The 17,898-nt window shown below is 40.6% G+C and overlaps 1 protein-coding gene across 1 annotated transcript; it reads left to right on the plus strand.

Annotated features, from left to right (window-relative positions):
* Positions 1–1,858: 1,858 nt before the first annotated feature.
* KEL (Kell metallo-endopeptidase (Kell blood group)) lies at positions 1,859–17,594 on the plus strand (the record flags this gene model as incomplete). Its single annotated transcript, XM_080932583.1, has 18 exons — positions 1,859–1,882; positions 2,148–2,289; positions 2,564–2,740; positions 3,175–3,299; positions 3,589–3,735; positions 5,682–5,744; positions 5,832–6,020; positions 6,451–6,599; positions 7,445–7,574; positions 13,311–13,421; positions 14,534–14,632; positions 14,818–14,895; positions 15,382–15,482; positions 15,627–15,737; positions 15,886–15,953; positions 16,140–16,309; positions 16,637–16,732; positions 17,433–17,594. The coding sequence occupies 18 exons, from the start codon at positions 1,859–1,861 to the stop codon at positions 17,592–17,594; spliced, it is 2,142 nt and encodes a 713-aa protein (XP_080788709.1).
* Positions 17,595–17,898: the final 304 nt, after the last annotated feature.

Raw genomic sequence — 17,898 nt, forward strand, 5'->3', positions numbered from 1 at the left:
TCTGATCCACCTCCCCAGCCTTAACCAAAATTCCCCTGCGGTTTCTGGCCTGGCCATCCTCCTAGCCATCCAAGACAACAACAAAGCCCATCTACGACTCCTCTACAATTTCCTTGCCCTAAAATCAGATTCCATGACAATTTTCTTTTGCAATCTTTTCTACATGTTCCTTTAGTTTGCCATCTGCTTGGGCCAGATTTTACTTCATCTTTGCACAGTGCCAGGGCTGCTACTACCTTCTGGTTTTTGTTGTTGTTGTAGTAACTGTCCTTTTTCTATCCATTGAAATCACAGCATCATGTAGTTCTTTCTCAAATATTATTTTATTTTGCCATATATTCCCTCAAGGGGCCCATTGTTCCCAATATCTTGCTTTTTATTGCATGAAGTCTAGACCTTCCTTTATGACTTCCTTCATGACACTTGTCCCAAGTGACACTCTAGCTTTGCCTTAATTTTCAAATTGCACAGCTACTCTGTTATATCCATACCCCTTCCAGTAAATCCAAACTGCAGACACATGCTGTTAGCATGACCATCTTAATACAACCAAATTTGCCTTTGATGAGGATACAGAGGAAAGCAGCATGTGTTCTTCGCTGTGGCAGCTAAGGAGGGCTTAAAATATGTGCTTAAAATTCCGTTCATTCTTACAAACAATAATGAAGCATTTTGAGAGATTATGTAGAAAAAGAAATACCATACCTATCACAAAATTTTCTCAGCTGATAAGGAGATGAAGATTCACATTATCATCATAGTATAGTGCAGAGAAAAGAAAGAGTCTCGTAAGGGTTTCATTGTTTCCTAGTACATATGAGACCCCGTGAGTCAGGCATGGGAAACTATTACCTTCACTTTCCAGATAATAAAACTTGCTTACCTTTCTAAGAGTGTAAGTAGCTTGTATGCTGTTGCAAAGCTAATAATTAGCAGATTAGGGTCTGCTAGTATGGTGATCTTTTTAATGTGTACCTCTGACTACAACTAACAGAACCATGGCTCACAAGAAAAAGCAATGAAGCATGCTTGGGAACAGTGTTTAATGTGACTATGAGGTCTCCCTGGAAAGTGGCATTTGAACCAAGAACCAAAGAATGAGAGATTTCAATCAGAAAAGAAAAAACAGGAGAATAGGATATTCAAGAAATAAAGAGACATTATGAGCAAAGTTACAGAGCCAAACACAAGGAGCAGACCAAGGGCAAGATTGCTTATTGAGTGAAGGCTCCTCCCTCTCTCCCCTGAGAAACTGAGATAAAGGAGGAGGTGAGGCTTGAGTGTTCCCTCACTGATAAGCAGGCTCCACCCAGAGGCCAACAGTACACATTTGGGGACAGAGAGAGTGAAAGAACTGCCCCTTTTCCAGGGCCACAAGGACTGAAGCAGGGGCAAAAGGGAGGTCATTTTCTGAATGCTTTAGATACGACATTTGGAGCAGAACCAGTGAGGATTCTGGGAGCCAGAGAGAAGCAGAGACAGATGGCAAGTGTCCCTGAGAAACGTCCCTCTCTGGAGCAAGAGCCTAGTTGGGGGTTAGGGTGGCTACTACAAATATCTTGTCTCTCCAACAAATATTTGAGAGGAGGAAATAGGAAGCCTCCAGAATAGAAGGGAAAAGCAAGGGAGTTGATGAGGAAAGGTGGGAAAACAGGAACATCTAGGAAGTGGTTCATTTGGGGAAATGCCTTGAGATGAAACTGTGGGGAAGGGGAGGGTCAGAGTGGCTTGACAAATCTGTCCTTAATATATTCTTCCATTCTGAAGCAGCTTCTCTCTCCCCCTCCTTCCTCCAGTCACTTCAGGAGGAGAAGGACAAAGTGGGGAAAAGTTGAGGGGACAGAGCCAGAGCAGTAGAATGGAACCTCCCTGGAACCAGGAGGTAAGTGGCCTCTGCCATCACACTGAAGTCTTCTATTTCTAAAGTCCTGAAAATCCTGTTTGTTCCTCTTTCTAAATGAATTGCTATCGCATATAGTAAAGATCTAAGGAAGGCCGGCTTTTAAGGAAAATAAGCAGAATTGACTCTGTATAAAGGGACAAAAACACTAACTCCTTTACCCGCTTCTCTTTATCATTTTGCCCTTTCTGCCCACCCAAACTTCTTTGTCTTGTTTTTCTTTTCCCCCACTTGGTTACCTGACTAGAGTTCTCCAGAAGAGAAGCTTTCCACTGAGTGGAGCAGACAGTCGACAAGAGCCAGATGGGTACTGCTAGCTGTTCTGCTTTGTGGCCTGGTCATTGGTTCTTCTATGCTTTGGGTTTACATCTTCCGGAACTGTGGTCCTTGTAAGGAAGATCATGGAATACCCATGGGCTAGGCAGTCCTCCCTCATATGAACCCCCAAGACTCCTACCCGATGACATAATTGTCCCTATCTTGATGGTCCCTGAGGATCTAGACTGCTTTCTCTCTGAATCCCACAACAATAAGTCATACCATTTCCCACACCCCCCCATTAAGGTCTGTCCCTCCTATGAATCTCACTAACAGTCCTTCGCTAGCCCCTGGGGGGAGCCCTTGTTCAGTTGGATCTTCTACCTCTGAGCTTTTGTTTCACAGGTCCATGTGAGACACCTGTGTGTATGGAGCTTCTGAGCCTTTACATGACTTCTGGAAACAGAAGTGTGGCCCCCTGTGATGACTTTTTCAGCTTTGCCTGTGAAAATGCCAATGGGACCAGTAACTCTTTCCAGGCACTTACAGAAGAAAACAAGAGCCGACTGTGGAGACTATTGGGTGAGGACACATACTGGCAGAGTCTCTGAGTAAGCAGACAACTGTGTCTCATGTGATCTGGAAAGTTCTGAATTCTGCACAAGTATAGAAAACTCCCTCTTTGCTCTTGCCTTCAACTACTACCAAACATTCTTTATTCACATCTTGCTGACTCTTTTACACGTTTTCTTTTTTCCAGTTCTTTTCTTTCTTGTGTCCCTTTCTCCGTTTTCTTTATTGTCTTTATCATCTTGTTGTCTCCACTCTATCTCTTTGCACAGCTATCCTGTTGTCAAGCTGAACCCATAAGAACTGGAAACTTCCTCATTTATTTGAGCTTGATCTTCCTCTATATCCCTTTGGAAATTTTTCTCAATGTCTCTATGAGGTTCCCATTTTCTGTTTGTCTATTTGGACCAGTATCTACTTGTTGAGTTCTTCTGTTTCTTATCTAGAGGCCCCAGGGTCCTGGCACCTAGGATCTGGAGAGGAGAAAGTCTTCCAATTTTATAACTCTTGTATGGACACAGATGCCATTGAAGCATCAGGAGCTGGTCCACTCAGACAAATTATTGAAGAGGTGAGAAAAATTGGGGTGTCAACTTTCTAAATAATTCATGTGAACAATGTACACCTGAGAGCTATCATGATTTTATAGAATATAGGACTCTTACTTAGAGATTCCAAGTACTGTGAGGGAAATATAAATGAAACTACTTTTTAAGGAATTGTGACTTAGAGTGAGAACCCTTAGAAGCAGTAGAAGGCTCAGAAAGAAGGAGCTTGTGGATGTGAGACGGGAAAGATGAGCACATTTGAGACTCAATGTCATGGGTCCCTAGGTTCAGGTTTGTCTCTCTTCTTTGAAGCTTGGAGGCTGGAACATCTCTGGCAACTGGACTTCCTTGGACTTCAACCAAAATCTGAGGCTTTTGATGAGTCAGTATGGCCATTTCCCATTCTTCAGAGCCTATCTTCGACCTCATCCAGCCCCTCCACACTCACCAGTCATCCAGGTGAGGGATAAACTGGCAAAACCACAGTTGTACCTGAATCTCTAATTCTAGGCTATCATTGCTTACAAAAAAGAGATTTCAGACTGGAAGATATGTTTGCAATGTAGGGAACAGTCCTTGCTTAAGGGAAAGTTAGTACTATAGTGATCAAGGGCTACTAGGTAGGGAGGAAAGCTGTAGTAAGGCCAGCTCTTTGAAGAGTAGAAGTTTTCAGCTTTTTTTTTATTGCAGATATGAATTTCTCCTGGACCTCTTCATTAGCCATCCTATCTCTAGAATTCCCCTTCTCTTATTTACACTTTATTTACCCAAAGGCACCTTTTCAAACTTGATAGCTAAAAGCCTGCCACTTTAATAGATCTCTCAGTCATCAAGATATGGCCCCCAAAGAATTTTAAGCTTGTGATCTGACCTCTATTCTTATCTCTTGTTGTGTTCCTTTTCTCCCTCATACTCTGTGCTCTGCTGACTCACATGCAATGTCAAGATTATTCCTCTTCTCCTTGTGCATGCTGCTTTCTTGCCTGGAACAATCCTACAAGACTGAGCATGGGACTATAATCAGGTTAAACACATTGTTGATGGTCCCAGAGACTCTGCAAGGTTTCTATGGTTGGAAACCAATAAAGGAGATGGAGGAAACCCTTTGTCACTTAGTTGGCTCCAGTTTGCCTAAGCTATTAAACTTAGCTCAGCTACAAGATGTGGAATGTAGAGGAGCCCATGAGAAGCTGAAGCAGGAGGAACAGATGAGTATGAGGAATCACAGAAAAAGAAGATGGACCACCATGGGTGGCATCACAAAGAAAAAGGAAGTACAGAAGAAAAAAAAAAAAACTAAGGATTTCAGAAATCCCCTCACAGAGTAGAGAACAGAACGACACCATTGAAAGCTTGCAGCTAATCACAGGAAAGTAATTGTGCAGCTCAGTGTAATTGAAAGACGGTTTTTCAAGAAGTGAGAAAGGTATATAGGCCAATGAGATTGAGATATTGGAATGGGAGTAGACTATTGAAATCAAAAGAGAGAAAGCAAAGCTTGAAGACAAAGAATCAAATGAAAATTGGGGCATGGACACTTAGCTGGGGTACAAAGTTTAGTAAATACTTTACACATAGTATCAATATAAACATATTTATATATGAATAATTTTAAAAATATAAATTAATGCAAAGTCTATGGTGAGCAAACTATCACATTTGCATTTATGTATAATTCTAAAATATACTGCCTTTCCAAAATGAAACAAAACTATTGTGGGTCTCTAAAAAACAATTACAATTTTAAAACAGAATAAAATATGTTCTGAAATTTGGCGCTAGGGATTGGATATAAGTCCTCATCCGTGTTAGGCAACTACTCTACTACAGAACCATGCTACAAGCATGTAACATTGTAGAATTTATTTAAAAAAATAAAATTATAATATGTAACGTTTTTAGATTTTATCCATAATGGACTCCTCTGCATTAATTGTGTCTTGAATGTATAAATTAAAAATACATTTTGTTGCTGAGTTTGAGCATGTTTTAATTAGTATATCTAACATGGGTATCTAGATTCTTGACTCTAGATCTACACTGGCACCAATATATATATATATATATATATATATATATATAGCTTTCTTTAAACAAACCTGTGCTCCTCTGTTGCTGAGATGCTCAACATTTGCATGTATAGATTGTTACTAGTCCCATCTTGCTTTGTACAGTATCCTATCTCTCTCTCTCTCTCTCTCTCTCTCCCTCCCTCCCTCCCTCCCTCCCTCCCTCCCTCCCTCTCTCCCTCTCTCTCTCTCTCTCTCTCTCTCTCTCTCTCTCTCTCTCTCTCTCATCTCTTTATTCCCACCTTCTCATCTTCCATTGTACCTCTCCTCCCTTCCCAAGCCTACCCACTCTGTCCCCCCATGTGCCCACTTCTCTCCAGTCTCTCTTGTGTCCAGATAGACCGGCCGGAGTCTGACATTTTTCTCCCTCAAGACCAGGAACAGAAGGTCTATACTCAGGTAAGATGCCTCACAGCAGGTACCTTGTCACCTCACCCCCAAGTGAAATGCCTCTAGCTTTTGTGACTAAGATTCCCCATCCTCTAGATTCTGCGGGAATATATGACGTACCTGAACAGGCTGGGAACTTTACTGGGGAGTAACCCACAAGAAGCATATCACCACGCCTTCTGGTTCATTGTCTTTTCCTCACGGCTATTCCAGTTTCCGAGGCCACAACAGCAGCAGCAGGCACAAGACAAGCTGTTCCATGTGGTTACTGTTGATGAACTGCAGGTGCCTAGAACTGAGGACCTAAGGACTCTCCTTGATGACCTCTTGAACTTTCTCTTTGTATCTTCTTTCTTCTACTACCATTATTTCCTTTACTTTTAAAATGCAATTATTTGTTTGTTTGCTTGTTTTCTTATTTACCTAGTCATTCATTCCTTCTTTGAAACTTTGGGCAGGAATGTACCTAGGTGTAAAGATTGAAACCAGAGAACAATTTTTGGGAGTTGGACTTTTGCCTTCTATCATATGGGCTGGCAGATTGAAGTCAGGTGGTCAGACCTGTCACCACTGAAACGTCTTGTTGTCCCTTCCTTTCATTTCAATTTGTCCTTAACTCTAGTCTTCTCCCAGAATTCCTCTACTACACCCAATTGCTTCCCTTTTTTGTTCCTTTTGTTGTCCCTGCTCTTTAGCTTTGTGTCTTTTCTCTAAGGAACTGGCCCCAGCCATCGACTGGTTGTCCTGTTTACAAGCAATATTCACACCGATGTCTTTGAGTCCTTCCCAGACCCTCGTGGTCCATGACCTTGACTACCTGAGAAACATGTCACAACTGGTGGAAAAAGCGCTGCTGAATCACAGGTTTGCCCAGGTGGAGTTGGTCAGATATTGGGTATGAGAGGAGAGTGAGGTATTGGGACACCGTGAATGAGAGGCACCTGTGACATGGAGAGACACAGAAAGATAGAGCGGGTGGCACAGAAGGGAACATAAAAATCAAGAATTATGTAAGGCTTTGGGATGTGACAAATCAAATGAAGGATATAGGGTTAAGACAGATGAGGAATATACCATCATTCTTTGTGGAACTCGTGCACTATTGGAAGTACAGAACAGCCCGACTCTGTCAGTAACCTGTGTTTGCTTTTCTTTTCAGAGCTGAGAATGGAACCCAGGACCTTGTGCTTTCGAGGCAAGTTCTCTACCAGGGAGCTAAATCCCTAACCCCACAGCTCAACTCTGCAGGGCATGCAAGCAAGCCTTCCCTATAGTGCCCTAGTGGCACCATTGTTTAGAAATCCTTTTTGAGGGAGGCAAAGCAGCAACCTTGTGGCTTCAGTGGTTGTATATATGTATGTCCCAAAAGGCAGCTGCCAGCAGGACCAAGGCAAGCCACAAGCCCAGGTTTATTGTACTTAGCAATCTGTCTTTAGATGAGCTGAGGTTTTCCATTTGTGAAAAGAGACAAATCAAGTCCTCTCCTAGTAACTTCAGAAGACAGCCTCTCTCCTCCCTTCCTTTGTCACTCCCAAAGCCAAAGCAATAAAAACTATTTGTTCTTATTAATTTTGCTAATATGGCAGTTACTCTTTGTAAATATAGAGAAAGGGATATGTAAAAGTATGCCATAGTAGTTTGTAGAAGGAATTATTCATGTAAGCATGTTTAGAAGCTTTAGCTTTGGGTTGGGAATTTTGTATCTACAGGGAGAAAATACAGAGCTACATGATCTTGGGACTGGTGGATACACTTTCACCAGCACTGGACACAAAATTCCAGGAGGCACGCAGAGACCTGATCCAGAACCTACGGAAACTGAAAGAACGACCACCCCTGGTGAGGAGAGAGGGCAATGTATTTTCTATATTGGGGAAATGATTGCAGTAAAAAGGCATAGGAGGAGAGGTCCCATACCGTGGAAGTAGGCAAGATAGGAAGTCTGAGTACATCTTTAGAATCAAGATATTTACTGGCTACTTCTGTGGCCTTTGACCGAATATTAGAGTTTCTTCATAAAAGTAAAATTAAGAATAAAAACCTTCCTTTACCATTACTCTCAAGCAATGTTCTGTTTTTCTGAACTCTGGTTTGATGACCTGACCCTAAAGCTTAAAATTTATTATGAAGAATTCTATAGGTCCCAGATGCCTGTGTTGATCTGGTAGGAAAGGGGTACATGGAAGGTACATTTAAAAAATGGTGAATTGTTCCAGATTTTTGTTTTTAAAAAAATTTTCTTTTTTTCTACTTTAAAAGATTTCCCCATGTATGATAAAACATGAAAATAAAACCCACTGTTTTAAGAAAAACTAAAAAAAAAATTATTGGGAAGAAGAATATTTGGTGGTGTTTAAATGTGCAGCACAGAGTTCGTCCCTGATCTCATGAGATTGTTTAGTTACAAATGGACATGGTTAATCATATCTTCATATATCTGAGAAACGTGTCTAAGAAATGTGTAGAAACTATTAGCCAGTCAGATGCATTATCTGACAGAGATCTTCAGTCAGAGTTCCTTAACATGCTGTGTCAGATCATTTCAAATCCAAGTGGAATCATCTAGAACATTGGGTACATCCTTACCTCAGTAAAGGCATTTCATTATGGTCAGTCTTAAAAGAAAATAACCTTCTTTTCTTGTTAATTTATGGATAATTTCTCTACTTTAAAGAGTTTTTAAAAGTCTTTGTTCAATTCTCAGGCGATGGCTCAGTGACTAAAGTGCTTGCCACTCAGGGGAGAGGACTTGAGCTTGAGTCCCTAGCTTGAAGCAAGTTGCAGTAGTTTTGCCTATAGTCCCAGTGCTACTGTAAGATGGACAGAAGTCAGGAGATCCCCTGGACATTCAGGGCCCCAGCTGCCTGGTATATACAATGGCAAAACAAAGAAACCCAGACTCAACTCAAAGTGGAAAATGAGTTTTGGCACCTGAGGTGGTCTTCTGAACTCTACATGTGTACCAATTAATTCCCCACTCCTCAAACTGGTAAAGGATTTTTGTTTTGTTGAGGCTAGAATGTAGTCATGGATTATTCATGGTCAATAAAAGCCTAGATAATTTCTTTTATTGATCTGATTCTTAAATTTGTTTGATGTAGTATAATATCATTATCTGTGTTTATTTATTTATCTTTTGGGGTTTTTTTAGAAACAGAGTCTCACTAGGTAACTGTGGCTGAACTGGAGGTCACTGTGTCGATGATGGCTTAGAACTCACATAGATCTACCTGCCTCTGTCTCCCAAATGCTAAGCATAAACATGGGCATCAAGCTCATTTTATGTTTATTGCAGACATGGATCAACAAATCTGAGTCTCTAGGACTCAGGCTATAGTAATAAGTTAGAGCAGGGATCTTCTCTGGCTGTCTGGTTTCAGGGTCAGTGTGGCTTTTCATTGTATCTTACACCATTCTCCATTAAGATGGCCACACAATATGGGGTAGATTCACAAAAAGCTATTATGCGACCTAGCTCTTGATCAGATGAAGCAGAGCATATCACCAACTGCAAACTTCCTGGCAAAATAAAAATAGCTGCCTGTAATGCCAGGACTGAGGCATGAGGTCATGTCTCGGAAGGTATAAACATGTCAACACACAGATTCATGCTTAAAGAATGTGGAAGGCTGACGATGCCTGTAATCACCATCCTTTTCACTGGGGTATAGAAAGGTGAAAATAAAGTGTGGCCTGGGAGAAATTGCTTCACCTTTCTGAACTAACCAAAAGTGACACAGAGCAATAATGTTAATACCATCTAATAAGTCTCAAGGTCGGTCAGTCATCCATGTATAGCACTCACTCAACATAATATTTAATTTTCCCAGAAATGCTCTAATGTATTTGTTCCTGTTTCTCAGGTTCAGAAACAGGTGAGAGAATAACAACCTTTCCTAAGGTCTCGTTGCTTTTAAGTGAAAAAAAAAATCAGGATTCAAAATCAATTTGTTTGGCACATGAGCCCACATATTTTCATTACTTGTTTAATTTTACTTAATGTTCTTTGTCATTTTGCCTGCATGCATGGTATGTCTATATGAGGATATCAGGTCCCCTGGAAGTAGAGTTACAGACAGTTATGAGGTGCCATGTGGGTGTCAGGATTTGAGTCAAGGCCTTCTAGAAGAGCTGCAGTGCTCTTAACTACTGAGTCATTTTTCTAGCCACATGAACCTGTCTATATCTTGACACACCAGGCCAGACCGAGAAATATGTGAGTGCTACAGAGTTGGGTTAGCAAATTCTCTAAAAAGGACAAAATAGTTAAGTGTATTTGCCTTTACATTCCATAGATTTATGGTGACTGTCTTAGTACATGAAATACAGAGCTATGCTACTAAAGAACACAATTTAGGCAATAGATAGATACCTTGATGGCTCCTAAAACAGGATGATCAGAGAGGGTTGAATATCAGTGGGAACTCTTAGTAACAGATAAAACTGAAGCAATATTTAGAGAAAGAAAAGTATTGCCTGGCTTTATGTCATAGGAACAATACATAAAGGAGAATGGGTAAAAATTGGTGTAGTATGTGGGGTTCGTCCTCATGACTCTGGTGGAGAAAAAATATTGGAGCTCTGCATGTAAGGCCCAATGCTACTGCTGAAGTAGACACTGGGTAGTTGAGAACTATATCAGCAAATAGGACAAGTCTGAAGTAAAAATCAGAGAAAAGATGGTCTGGCCGGTCATTGTAAGGATAATTGTTTTCTTTTTATGAAATCCAAAATTTGTAAAATGTATCTGATTTATATTTTAAAAGAACATGACTCAAGAACACAAGCTATGGCATCTCCTGGGTTGTAGTTTAAGAAGTAACAAGGAGTCAGTAGCAATACCAGATTCTAGGCTCGATTTTTAGTTCCAGACAATGTATATTAACTGAAGTCTTCTAATCTCTCTGAGGAATTTTAATGTATATTCTTATTTTGAAAAATCAAGAAGTGTCAAATGTGACCCTCTCATCGGTTAAATTTTAGAACATGGTGAATGGAAATGCCTGTTTCTACTCATATTCAACCCAACAACACAATTTATTTAGGCAACTTAAAATTTTACTTAAACAAGTCATTTCAGTTACCTTTCTTCTTGGGCCCTGGGTTATCTGCAGTTTTACACAAACTTTCTTAATCCATACTACTACCAATATCTTGGTAGAAAAGAAATAGGTCAGACTTACAGGATTTAGCTGTAAATTCGTTCATTCATTTATCTGATTTTTTTATATTGTTCAAACTGTTTTGAGACAGAGTCTCACCGTGATGTCTTAGAACTTGTAATTCCATTGCCTGAACACTTTAACTGCTCGGATTACAGGTGTGTACCATCACTCACTGCATGTGGAGTGTGTGATAATATTTGTTGAGTACCAACTATAAAAAAATATTTTTATGATACCCATTATGTACCAGTGGACAAAATACACAAGTAGCCCTGCTTTGAGTATTTACAGTTCAGGAAAAAAAGGAATAATAATAATCTATGTGCAGTGGGTGAAGTTAGGAAAGATGAAAATCATTTAATGAAGAAAAAGGATGCAAGAAAAATAAGTTATGATTATCAGTAGGCAGGGCAGAAAGGTCAAAATAACCATGAGTCATTCTTGTGATGTTCAGTTATGTCTGAACCAGACAAGAGTCCACTCATATTGCAATCAATTTCTCTATCTCATTTACTAGGATGTGATTTGCAATGTTTCCAGATGTTTTCCTGATGTTAAAATAATGCCATCAGCAGAGCAATAGAATTTACTGAGTAGTGCTAATCAAATTCCAGTGGAATTTAGAATAAACAGAGTGCTTTTAAGGAATTATGTCACCTGATCTTCAAATCTGTGAGAAATGTAGAGCAGACATTTCTCTTGTTTGTACAGCTGGTCTACCTAAAGTACATGGGTTTAAGTTAATAGCTTACATTTGTAAATGCTGAATATTATGTGTAAGGGCAGTGTTGTGGTGGTCTTTAAGAAAAAAAATAGTTTACAGACAGGTTTCACTGGTGTTTTCAATCATTTACATTGGAAAGTTAGGAGAAAACATTCTAATACATTTACAGTCTGTGAAAGTATATGCATGTGTGCATTTGTATAAGCCAACAGCCCTGGATCAGCCTTATTTTAGAAGCTGCTCATTTCTGCTTAGTTTATGCTCTAGTTTTGCTGTTCCCCCTCTGTGTACTAAGCTTTTGATATGAGACTCTGTTATGTCACTGAAGGCCCTACTCTTTGTTTATAGCAGGCTCTTACCTGTGTTTGCAGCTCCTAGTCTGCCTTGTAACCCAGTTTACTTAGCTCTTTAAAAAATACATTTTTATTCTTTTGACATATTTGGCACTCAGTGACCCTACAATGGTCTTTAATAGTTACACGTAATTTTCAGTGCCTTCAAAAACATTCCTTTAATAATTTGCTATAGGATTTTATATAGAATTTTTTCTATATTCTTGGAGATTTCTTTATATTTTTATCATTCATGGTTTGTAGAAGACATATGCAAACATTTTCACTGCCCTAAAAATGAAACCATTGAGCTTCATTATCTCGCATTTGAAGTATTTCTTCCACTCTTTATATTTCAAAGTGTCCTCTCTCCTCTGTTTCCACACTCTGTCTAACATATGTAGTGCCTGCCATCTTTTCCTGGTTAGAGGGATTCTAGTGTAAGTGGTGCACTTGCCGCTTAGTACTTTGCATTTTCATATTTTAACAGGAAACATTGTGCTACCTGAAGCCCACATTTACTGATCTATAGGGTTCTACTATCTGAGAAACACCCTATGAGAGTAGGAAAGGGTACTATAGAGAAAAAAAAAACAGTTTCTTCTGTTGGTTTACATTTAGGAATAAAATTCTAGATAGAAGGAGTGTATGGCGGTACTCCTGAGCCATTTGCTTAGCAAGTTGGACCTAATCTCAGGATTGGAAACTCTTCCTTTCCTTCCAAGAAACCCTTTATTCCTCAGAGGGATGCCTCCTAAGGACCTTGGTTTTGTAACAATAGGCATCAAGCCTGGGTGTTTAGGGAGAAAAGTAGCCTTTTTCCACTGAGCAATAGCATATATGGGAGAAAAAACTGACAAAGGAAAATTTGTATGTGTAGGTGTGTGTGTGTGTATGTGTGTGTGCGCGCGCGCGTGCACGTGTGTGTGCTTTTGTTGTTGCTGACTACATGTATAGTGTATACATGTGTATGTCATATATGCACTTGTGTGTGCATATGGAGACCTCATCAGGTATCTTTCTTTTTACCATTCTCCACCTTTAGGCTTTGAGGCAGGTCTCTCACTAAACCTAAAACACTGGTTCGGATAGGTTAGATGGCAGCCAATCAATCAGATTCTCCACCCTACCAAAGGCATGAAACTCCAGGCCTGACTTTTTATGCTGATTATGGAGTCCTGAATTCAGGTCCTTGTATTTGTGTTTCAGGCACGGAGTCATTTCCCCGTTCCTGCAAAATTAAAAATTAAAAAATTCATCAAGAAAAACATGACTGGCCTTGGCATGTGTGTATGTGATTCGAGGAGCAAAAAAGGCCTGGGCAGATCTCACTAACTTCATTATGTTTCTACAGCCAGCCTACCCTCGATGGATGAAGTGTGTGGAACATACGGGAGCCTTCTTTGAGCCTACTTTGGCAGCTCTGTTTGTTCGTGAAGCTTTTGGCCCAAGCATTCAAAGTGCTGTATGTGAGAGCTCACCCCTGCCTCAACCCTCTATTCTTTCTATCCAACACACCTTGTTCTAGTTCTGTGAAGTGTGTCCTTCTTTATGGTGTGGAGAGCAGGAATCAGGTAAAAAGGAAAGACCACCTAAGAGAGAACCTAGGGACCACCTGCTCAGTCCCTTGAGTAAGTGTAATTTAGCCACAGGAAACAAAGTATCCCCAACATGAATTAACTTCAACACTTCACTGGACTTTCCTGGTATTGTGTTTCTTCAACCATAAAAAGAAAAAAAAATATCTAACTCCTTGACCTTTAAGGCTATCTCCTTGTTTGTCTAAGAGTTTTGAACAATACATGATATACCATGAGCACTGGATGGTGTAATCTCATAGAGAACAAAAGAGCAACTTCTGAATGAGTGAGGAACTTATAAACATTATACATGTAACATTTTTAATTACAATTATTTCTCTGATTTAATGAAAGAGGAACTCGAACCAAGAGGAGTTAAATGAGTGACTTTACTTCATGAAGCCACCAAATGGCAGTCAAAATTTGAACCCAGTCAGTCTGAAGACAAGAGTCATTTCTAATACTGTTACCCAATTCCTTCCACTAGGAAAGAATGTAGGCAAGGCAGTGAGTAATTGCAAATTAAGAAGGTGTAAAGTTCAAGCAGCATGGTTATGGAGAATGCACTTTGCTGGGAAGCTAAGGAACCTAGAAAAGAAGACATATTACCTTACTTAAGTGGGAGTATATGAAGACCAAAGTCCTATAGACAGAGAGAGAAACAACAGTTCCCCATGCTCTTTGCTCTCTGGGAGAGTTGCTACACCTAAATGAAAGTACCCATCAATCTCAGATATCACAATGGCAAAAGTACTGCTATGTTCCCTTCTTGGGGCAACTAACTAATTAGCCATTCTGAGCTTGAAAATGTTCTAGTAATCCCACAAATCTTTATACCTTTTTTGTGGTAATCTGGGGAGCAAATCTCTTGTGAGCACTTTGCTTTATACTGACAGCTCTTGGAGTCCAGTAGGGCCAAGGTCTATTGACAAACTACAGGAGGACCAGGGATCAGACTAAATCTTACAGTTTTCTCCTTCCTTCCCACATCCCATAGGCCATGGAATTATTTGCTGAGATAAAGAATACTGTCATCATTCGCCTCAGAAAGCTTTCCTGGATAAGTGAGGAGACCTGGAAAGAAGCCTTGAACAAGGTAATGCCAGGATGATTACAGGTCAGTTTGAAACCGTTTAAGAGATAGTGAATCACTGGCTGAAGAAATGGGGATGGAGGAGAGACAAGGGGGTACAGATTACATATCTGAATGACAGTGTTAATGGCTTATGAGGATTTATGAGGGAATACTGACGGCTTAAAATTTTTTGTGTCTCTTTCCAGCTCAACCAACTGCAGGTGGAGATGGGGGCTCCAAAACAGGCCCTGAAGCCTGAGATGGCCAAACAGGAGTATAGTGATGTGGGTCTTTGTCCCTCTCAGTGTCCCTTATGCCCTTTGTTTCTTACTCTCCTGACCAAACTAAGTCTACAAAGCAATCCATTTTCTGTGGGACATTCTGAGCCAACCTTTTCTTTACCCCGTGCTAGACGGGACCTTTTTTTATTGGATATTTTATTTATTTACATTTCAAGCATTATCCCCTTTCTCTGTCTTCTCTCTGGAACACCCTAGCTGGATGAGTCTTACAAGCATTAAATTTTTTTCATTATAGGGCAAAATATTGAAACTTTCTAGGGCTCTTATGTCTCCATACACATATACATACATGCATTCTGTGATGTGTCTATGTTTATCTGCATGACGGTGTGTGTGAACTTTGCACCCACATGAGGTGATATTACAGGGTGTGTATATGTCAGAAATTACCTGTTTAGGTGTAAATGTGCCCAGTACCATCTGTCTGTATACATCTTTGTGCATAAAATGACATGCTACCTCTTCTAGATCCAACTTGGTCCCAGTTTCCTTCAATCTTTCCTGAGCTGTGTACGATCCCTCCGGGGCAGAAATGTTCGAAGCTTCTTGCAGCCTTTTCCCTACCACAGGTATGAAAACAGATACCTCATCCTAGAGATGGACTAAGAACAGTGATAACTGAAACAAACCCACGATGATAGTTGGGAGAGACTACATGTGTCTTGCATAGACAGTAAATGATAGAGCTGTGTTTGTGTGTCCTCTTCACACAGATGGCAGAAATCTCCCTGGGGGGTTAATGCCTACTATTCAATACCTGACCATGTGGTGGTCTTCCCGGCTGGCCTTCTCCAACCTCCATTCTTTCACCCTGGCTACCCCAGGTATGGACCGTTCTCTGAAGGTGAGTCTTTTAGTGGGAGATATGAAGAGGGATTAACAGGTGTTAGGATGGATGAGGCTTGGAGTTAGGAAATTGGAGTAAATACTTTTGAAAGACTTTGCAAGTAAAACCAGATTTCATCTCTTTAGAGCCGTGAACTTTGGCGCTGCTGGCAGCATCATGGCCCATGAACTACTGCATATCTTCAACCATCTCTGTGAGTCATTTGTCAAAGGGATCACCAGGGCGAACAATGAAAGAGGCATGGAGGGAAGGCTACTCAAGGGCTATAGGATAGTTAGTCTTCAAAAAGTTCCATGTTCCTGGGAGCCAGGTCCGTCTATGATATCCCTCATATCCCGCTGACCTTCACCGTTTCATTCTCTTGTTCTTTCTTTAACAGTACTGCCTAGTGGCTGCCCAGCCTGTAATACCCATGCACTAAAAGAAGCACTTCTGTGCCTAGAGCGCCATTATGCTGCCTTCCCCTTACCCAGTGTGTCTTCTTTCAATGGTTCTCACACACTCCTGGAAAATGCTGCAGACACAGGAGGCGTAGCCATTGCATTCCAGGTGTGCGGAGGTCCCTCTTCTTCTGATTTCCTTCCACTATCCCTCATGGAACTATGGTTGCATAGCTTTTTGCCCTTCACATTCCCATTGAACAGTTGGCAACTTGGGACCCCCTTCCTACCCTGTAGATTTCCCTACCTTCTAAGACATCTGTAGGTCTTCTGGTGAGTACTCTTTCTTCTTGGCTCAGATCAGAACATCAATACAGAGTTGGATAAAGAGGCTTAGGAACCTGTTAGGTTACCATACCATGTAGCTGGTCTGAGACATTTTAAAGCCTACAGATTTGAATCCTAAAAGAAATTTTTGTCCCATACCGATATCTAGGCATATAGAAAGAGGATAGTAGAGCATGCTGGAGAGTTGACCCTGCCCAACCTGGACCTCAGCCCCTATCAACTCTTCTTCAGAAGCTACGCCCAGGTGAACAGCTATTAGTTTCTCCCTATACTTGCTTCACATCATCTAAGGACCGTATCACTGATGATAAAAGAATGTTTGCTCCCCACTACACTGTTCTATACTTGCAAGTCAACCACTATCAATCCCTACCTTTATCGTTTCTCAATTGTTCCTTCGGAGCCACCTTTAGATGTTTACAGGTTTTTAACCATATCCAGACACTAGCTCCTCACCCCATCCCCTTACAAGTCCAACTATGACATAAGCTTCTATTCTTTTTCTTTCTTTCTTTCTTCCCTCATGCTTCAGAAATGGACAATTTTTAAAGAAGCTAATAACAGGCTGAACATATAACCAAAGCACTCAGATGCCTCAGTCCAGGGGCTGGTCTCAAATTGGCATCTCTCATTTAAAGACCTTGTGCTCTTTCAGCAGCATGATCTACAATTTTCCAATAAACTAGTGGCTCCCTTACAGAACTCCACTACTAACCCTTACTTTTGAACCTTATAAACAGTATTATACAATCAACTTTACTCCTATATGTTTAGTGCCATATTGAACCATTTACATGTGATATATTATTCATTTGTCTCCTGAGCTCCCTGCCCCTTGTCCTATTTGTTCTCCTTAGGATCTCCTAGTCTTTGTATCTAACCCACCTCATCACCCCGTGAAACGTTCTTTATCCCTTACCATTTTTGGACATCTTCTTCTTCAGGTAATGTGTGGGGAACTGAGTTCACAAGACCCTCAGGACCTTCACAGTCCTCCAAGCCTTCGAGTCCATGGGCCCCTCAGCAATACTCCAGATTTTGCCAAACATTTTCATTGTCCACGCGGTACCCTTCTGAATCCCTCTGCCCACTGCAAGCTCTGGTAACTTGGCTACCAAAGAGACTGAGATGTAAATGGAGTGAGTCTATTCTTGAAGTCAAAATAAATGTTTTTGTTCTTTCTCTTCCCCAAAATAAAAGTGTGTATTTAGCCTTTTCTTTTTTTTTTCATTGAGTATGTACGTGTGTGTGCACACGCACATGTGTGATATAGCTTATGTGTGAAGGTCAAAGGACAATCTTAAGTATTTTTGTCCTTGCCATCTACCTCGTTTTGAAAAACACACTGCAAATTCAGTTTCTAGGAACTCTCTTGTCTCCACCTCCTGTCTGTCTGCTTTACTGTAAGAG

The sequence above is a fragment of the Micromys minutus genome, assembly GCF_963924665.1.
Source record: "Micromys minutus genome assembly, chromosome: 18".
NCBI classification, from domain to species: domain Eukaryota; kingdom Metazoa; phylum Chordata; class Mammalia; order Rodentia; family Muridae; genus Micromys; species Micromys minutus.